The sequence below is a fragment of the Osmia lignaria genome, chromosome 14 (assembly GCF_051020975.1).
Source record: "Osmia lignaria lignaria isolate PbOS001 chromosome 14, iyOsmLign1, whole genome shotgun sequence".
In the NCBI taxonomy this organism is placed as follows: Eukaryota; Metazoa; Arthropoda; class Insecta; order Hymenoptera; family Megachilidae; genus Osmia; species Osmia lignaria.
In genome coordinates this window covers 683,394-689,663 of record NC_135045.1, presented here as the reverse complement: position 1 = coordinate 689,663, position 6,270 = coordinate 683,394, and the positions used below count along the sequence as shown (strand labels likewise).

Here is a 6,270-nt window from a genome sequence, read left to right as displayed (position 1 = left end):
TCTAGGCTATGCACTAAAACATTTAAAAATAGCAATCGGTAACCTTACATTTCCGAGGACACTGTCGTTATTATAAAATGTATCGGATATTTTTCAATCCAAAAATAATTAAAAATTAAAAAAATTAATATGATTAGCATATACGAATTGTTCAGTTAAGGAATATATTCATATTTATTTTCATGATTATATGCTCGCGTCCGTGTTAAACTGTAAGTAAGGAAATTGGAACAGCTATGTGATTCATCTACAAATGATCATTATACAAAATATGCAGCCAGTTGGGCCATCTTATCTTTTGGAGGACGTGGTTTACCCCGACTGCGACCTTTAGCATGGCCACGACCACGAGTCGTAACCGGTTTCGAAGCGACGGCACGATGCTTCTCTACGAGAGGCATAAAAGCTGGTGTGCAAAAAACGCAGCCAGTCATTTCCGTGGCTTCGTTAGGAAGTTTACTTTTTTCCTACAATTGAGAAAAAATTACAGTTTTAATACTTAAAAAATATTCATATTAGTGTACTTGTATGTCAATTAATGGAATCATCTAAATACGAATAATTTTTCCTTTTAATGTGACACCTAAGATTCATTACTTTACCTGTTTATATTCTACAGTTACTAATTGAGCTCCACAGTCACAGACATCGGTATCAACCGTTACCTTGTGAGCATTTTCGAATAAATGAATAATAACGTCACAACGATTGCATCCAAGTTTCCATTTCGGTGCAGCCGAAGGATCCAGTACAAGTATACCCGTGTCACATTCCAGACAACTGGATATACCATTGGAATTCATACCGTGCGGGCACGTAGGATGTGTGCACGAATTACAACCGCTTGTCCCTTTCTTCATATCCCTGATATTTACCAATGCATCCATGAATTGTAATTTTAATTTAATATTGTCTTTAGAAGGTTCGAATATGAAAAAAATTACCTAAATGGCGGATTGTTGTAACAATATGGACAAAACGTGTAGCTTTTACCTCGTGCCCCGGTAGACCACGAAAGCAATTCAAAATCGTCCAATGGACATTTAAGTTCTTTGTAAATTCGAATGTTACCATTTTGCGGAAGGTTATACGTTTCATTGCAATGAGCGCAATGCATCCTCGACGGTTTTGTTTGGATATATTTCATATATCGCCGACATTTCCCGCATCTAAATGTTGAACAGTATTAGAAAAAAATAGAAGATAAAATATCTAACTGTGTACTGTAAGTACTTTATTACCTGGAATGCGCTTTTCCTGACGCAGAAAGAGGAGAAAAGGAAACTTCAAACAATTGATCCATTGCTTCTATACTCTTTACAAAATAATGAAATTTTTGTTTGAAAATTTCCACGGTATGCTGCAACACTGCGTGAAAATCTGCTCGACCCTGAGCTATTAGATTCAACTGTTCCTCTACTGCAGACCTCATTGTAGGTAAAACTAACTCGGGATCTATCTAATGTCGAATAAAAAATTAATACATGAATTTTATACTTGTAAGATGAATATATACCTTTTGATATCCATGAACCAACACAATTCCTAGTGATGTAGGAACTAATTTCCTACCAGCTGCAACATTTACATAGTTTCGCGTACATATATTATTTATATGTACTGGAATAGAGGCATCCGTTCCAATCCCGTGCTTTTCCATAAGAGATATCAATTCAGCTTCGGTTAAATAATCCGGAGGTTGCGTATAGCATTCCAATAACTTTGTCTGTAGTATTAGTGAAAAAATAAATTATTATAAATCAATTAATCCATACGACCAATACGAATTTTATGTTTACAACCTCTTGTATATTAACTTTCTCGTTGACTGTAAATTTCGGTAACGTATCGTTACTTCCAAGTGCTTGCCAGGTAAGTATACTGGTATAACCAGGATCTATTAAACTATGACCATTTGCGGTAAAAATTTCCATTCCTATTTCAAATTTAACTGTTGTACTTAAGTACCTACAGTCAGGAGCCAACTGTAAAGTATAAAATATATAAATTTTTCAACGTCAAAGAATCTTTTAATACATTAAAACAGCTGTATTTACTGTAGCGATAAAATGTCGAGTTATATAATCGTATAATCTCCACGAGTCTCCATCGAGCTCACTGCGCGTAGCGTGTTTCATGGGTGTAATAGGAGGATGATCTCCAACATCATGTCCTTTCTTTGGTCTATTGATACCAGTCATCAGTATTTTACGAACTTGATCTCCCCAATCAGGATTGTTTTGCTGTTGTTTCAACGCCGCGCTGAATTCCAGATATTACTGCATTTATTTCAGGCGAAATAAAAATGTGAGGGCAATTAACATTTTATTCATCTTACGGTAAATCGAAATTCTCCGGGTATAATGTTGTCTCAGTTCGAGGATAACTTATGTAACCCTGTGTATAAAGACGTTCTGCAATTTGCATAGCATGATGCGGACCCATTCCTAAACCTGAACTAGCTACTCTCATCAATTCCACTGTGTTTAAAGCTATAGGTCGTGATTTCGTTTTTTCTGTACTTTCTATACTTATAACGCTATATTATCAAAGATAATAAATATTATTTTATGCATTGCTGTTTCATTAATTACAAGTATTGCTAGCACTTACGTTGCTTGTTCATATTCTTTAACATGACTTAAGAACATATTTGCTATTTCCTTATCAAACGACCGTACACGACTCCAACTTAGGATAATATCTTGTCCATCAGAAGATTTAACTGTAACCTTGAAGATATCTTTTTTTTTTCATACTCAATCATTAAAGTATTGTATTTTGCCATTTAAATGATAAAACACTATACCTGCAGAACCCAGTATGGATCTGGCTTGAAAGTTTGAATTTCATCATGCCTCTGCACACAAAACCCTAGTGTTGGTGTTTGGCATGGACCATAAGAAATAAGAGATGCATCTAAATCTCCATACTTCCCCTAAAAAAAAAAAGGAAAAAATAGAAGATGAAAGTAAAGTACAGCAAACATAAGAAGTCATTGGTTTATAACTTTTCTACCTGAAAGAATTTAGTTTGAAACCTAGTAAAAGCACAACCAATTCTTAAATCTAGTTCTTGTCTAGCATCAACACTTTTTGCTTCATTTTCATTAGGTTTTATCAAGTTTGCTAATGCAGCCTTTATATCTTTCTCTGTAATAGCAGAGAATCTTGCCCTCCAAATATCCTGTGATAAATATAAAATTTATAGGATTATTCAGGAAAATAATAATGTTACAGAATACCTACATTTGGGTTTAATCTCCTGTTCATGCCTTGCTGTACCGCATATATAACTTCAAAGCAGATATTTTCACCTTCTTTGTCACAATCTAACCATAATACTAAATAATCGCAATGGGCTCCTTCTTTAGCCAAAAAATAAGGGATTTTCAATTTAGGAACTGCTTCTTTCTTTTCAGTTGGACAGGAAAATAACTCTGCCTTAAACACAACAATAAATAAGATGAAAACATATATAAAGAATACATTAATATTTTATATAATTATACATCTTTTTCTTACAGGATCAACTTTATCCCAGTTGTTATATTTTCCAATGAAATCTAATGTCATGACATGACCACAGACAGAGGTCATCTTAAAGTTTACAGTTTCAGATCTGAATTGACCTACCCATTCGTGCAGTGAACAAGATCCATTTAAACCTGAAATTTATTTTTTATTAGCGATTATAGTGTAAAATATAAATAATTTTGTAACTCAGAATAAATCATTTATAATGCATCACTATATTGAGAAGTGTAAGTTATGAATTATGAATAAAATGAAATCTCACAAAAACTTAACCTACCTTTTCTGGTCGTGCATCGACCATTACTTAAAATATTAGCTAGCGAAGCTCCCAGAGATGGCTTTTCAGCTACCATCAAAGCTGTCTTCATTTTTGCTAAATTTTTCTTATAACAGATTTATCTTTACAAAGAAATCTCAAATTTTGCCATAAGAAGACTAACGAAACACGCAAAGACACTTATTGTGGGAGATCGCAAGCATCACGTGTAATACATTTCAAGATTATTGAATTTTCTTTCGAACTTATTACCAATTTTATCTTTTAATTCTCTTATTTCTGAAATACATGTCTCTTTCTGAATATTAATTGAAATGCAAGGATGAAATCAACCACCTATTTTTTGACATGATGTAAACCATTGACTGCACATTCAACAGGACTGAACATGCTTTTATTCCCGAGAAGTAATAATTTTAGGAATTCTAGACAGTCAGGTGAGGTTCGATCTACATGTACAGAGCCAAAAATATTATCAAATTTATAAAAATTATCAAAATAATTGATTGATAAACTTGTACTTTAAAAAGACCGCTATAAATCAAATATTTTTAAATTCGATCCTTGCGCCGTCTATGCAAAATGGTGATCTTTTTAAAGTACAAGTTTGCCAATGAATTATTTTAATAATTTTTATAACTTTAATAATTTTTTTGTTCTGTATATGCAGATCGAACCTCACCTGAGGGTGTCTGAAAACCCTAAAACCTGTCCCCTTCTTTTACATCTGTCATCACTGTCTTTAGTTAACCACAATAAATTGCATTCCGATACAGATTGTTTGCACATTTCTTTGTAATTTGATAGTTTATAAAGAGACAAATGATCAGACCCTTGCATACAATATTCTATGATATATTTTTAATTCTGATAACATTCGAAATGTCAAAATCAAGTGGAATATATAGCTATATGTAACAGTAGTTTCAATCATTTTGGCGTTGTGACTCATACATGCTTATATATACAGTCTGTCAGTTCCGAATAATCGGATCGTATTCTTGAAGCTAACATTTTAACCTAACAAAAGTTAATTCTAAAATACAAAAGCGTACTGTCACAACATTTTTAGGTTTAGCTTTTGATATATAGCATTATAATAGTTCAGGTAACTTTTACAGTGTCAAATTTATGCTATTCTTACTATATCAAAATAAACATCAATACCTATCTTTTACTTGTAATCGTTCCTTTCAGGATCATTTGATAAAAATAGTTAGCAATGCTTCCAAATTAATTCACATTAACTTTCATGAGAATTTATATACTCCTGTTGATTTCAGTAAATAGGGTTGTCATATTCTCTTTGCAACCATGGAATGGCTATTTGGAAAACGGATTACTCCTGAGGAAATGCTGAGGAAAAATCAGAGAGCTTTAAATAAAGCTATGCGGGACCTTGATAGAGAAAGAATGAGAATGGAACAACAGGAGAAAAAGATTATTGCAGATATAAAAAAGCTAGCCAAGGATGGGCAAATGGTAACCTAAGATTATCTTGTAAAATTTCTTTGTGTTGACAAATACTCATTGTTAATGATTTAATAGGATGCTGTGAAAATTATGGCTAAAGATCTTGTAAGAACTAGACGTTATGTAAAGAAATTCATGTTAATGAAAGCAAATATTCAGGCAGTTGCTTTGAAAATCCAAACATTACGTTCACAAAATACAATGGCTCAAGCAATGAAAGGAGTAACAAGAGCTATGCAGAATATGAACAAGTAAGAACACTTATTTCTTTAAAATTAGGATCCAGAAATCCTTTGTATCTAAAAATTATCCATTTTAACAGGCAATTAAATCTTCCTCAAATACAAAAAATACTGCAAGAATTTGAAAAGCAGTCAGAAATAATGGATATGAAAGAAGAAATTATGAATGATGCCATAGATGATGCAATGGAAGATGAGGGTGATGAAGAGGAAAGGTAGTTGGCTAGCTACTGGATTAAAATATTTTTTTTTTTAAGTAATCTTACCACTATTCAACACTTGTACCATGTTTATTTTATTTTCTCAGTGATGCTGTCGTGTCACAAGTCCTGGATGAGTTAGGTTTGCAACTGACAGACCAACTATCTGGTTTACCTCAAGCATCTGGTTCACTCAGTGTAGCAGGTTCAAAACAACCAGTTGCAGCTGCTGCAGGAAGCGATGAAGGTGGAAATCTTACAGATGCAGATGCTGACCTACAAGCTAGACTTGAAAATTTACGGCGGGAATAAATATATTTAACATTTTAGAGCTGATATGTATAAAGATAAAAAAAAAATTCATTTTATAAAAATAGTTAAGTTTATACGCTCTATAGTTATAGCTCGAGATACGAATGTTTTATTACAGCGCCTGTTCACCAATTCATCTGAAACATGAAAAAATGTTGCTTTTATGATTGCATAAAATGATTCCTCGTAAAATCATAAAATATTATATACAAAGGGGAAGAACTGTAATT

At 32.9% G+C, this 6,270-nt stretch overlaps 2 protein-coding genes across 3 annotated transcripts; one reads left to right on the top strand and one right to left on the bottom strand.

The window, feature by feature from the left end:
• Positions 1 to 260: 260 nt before the first annotated feature.
• Top3beta (DNA topoisomerase 3-beta) lies at positions 261 to 4,318 on the bottom strand. Of its 2 annotated transcripts, XM_034335070.2 has the most exons (14): positions 3,814 to 4,318; positions 3,525 to 3,667; positions 3,249 to 3,443; positions 3,019 to 3,186; positions 2,810 to 2,938; positions 2,614 to 2,732; positions 2,339 to 2,539; positions 2,058 to 2,262; positions 1,803 to 1,985; positions 1,517 to 1,726; positions 1,242 to 1,459; positions 945 to 1,169; positions 603 to 864; positions 261 to 467 (listed from the first exon to the last, which is right to left on the bottom strand). In XM_034335070.2, exons 1-14 carry the CDS (start codon positions 3,902 to 3,904, stop codon positions 261 to 263), a joined length of 2,556 nt encoding a protein of 851 aa, XP_034190961.2. In that variant the 5' UTR covers positions 3,905 to 4,318. The 2 variants fall into 2 exon arrangements, with proteins under 2 accessions (XP_034190961.2, XP_034190962.2); XM_034335071.2 differs by lacking the exon at positions 3,814 to 4,318 and having other exon boundaries at positions 3,249 to 3,439; positions 3,525 to 3,661.
• Positions 4,319 to 4,497: 179 nt separating this feature from the next.
• Vps2 (vacuolar protein sorting 2) lies at positions 4,498 to 6,158 on the top strand. Its single transcript, XM_034335107.2, has 5 exons — positions 4,498 to 4,921; positions 5,097 to 5,295; positions 5,362 to 5,537; positions 5,609 to 5,743; positions 5,836 to 6,158. The coding sequence occupies exons 2-5, from the start codon at positions 5,128 to 5,130 to the stop codon at positions 6,038 to 6,040; spliced, it is 684 nt and encodes a 227-aa protein (XP_034190998.1). The 5' UTR covers positions 4,498 to 4,921; positions 5,097 to 5,127; the 3' UTR covers positions 6,041 to 6,158.
• The last annotated feature ends 112 nt before the right edge of the window (positions 6,159 to 6,270 follow it).

Coding starts and splice junctions, on each gene's coding strand:
- Top3beta (XM_034335070.2), bottom strand. CDS start 3,904: ATGAAGACAGCTTTGATGGTAGCTGAAAAGCCATCTCTGGGAGCTTCG. Junction 1,986..2,057: donor CTCGACATTTTATCGCTACA/GTAAATACAGCT, acceptor TATACTTTACAG/TTGGCTCCTGACTGTAGGTA. Junction 468..602: donor TAACTGTAGAATATAAACAG/GTAAAGTAATGA, acceptor TCTCAATTGTAG/GAAAAAAGTAAACTTCCTAA.
- Vps2 (XM_034335107.2), top strand. CDS start 5,128: ATGGAATGGCTATTTGGAAAACGGATTACTCCTGAGGAAATGCTGAGG. Junction 5,538..5,608: donor GCTATGCAGAATATGAACAA/GTAAGAACACTT, acceptor CCATTTTAACAG/GCAATTAAATCTTCCTCAAA. Junction 5,744..5,835: donor GAGGGTGATGAAGAGGAAAG/GTAGTTGGCTAG, acceptor TTATTTTCTCAG/TGATGCTGTCGTGTCACAAG.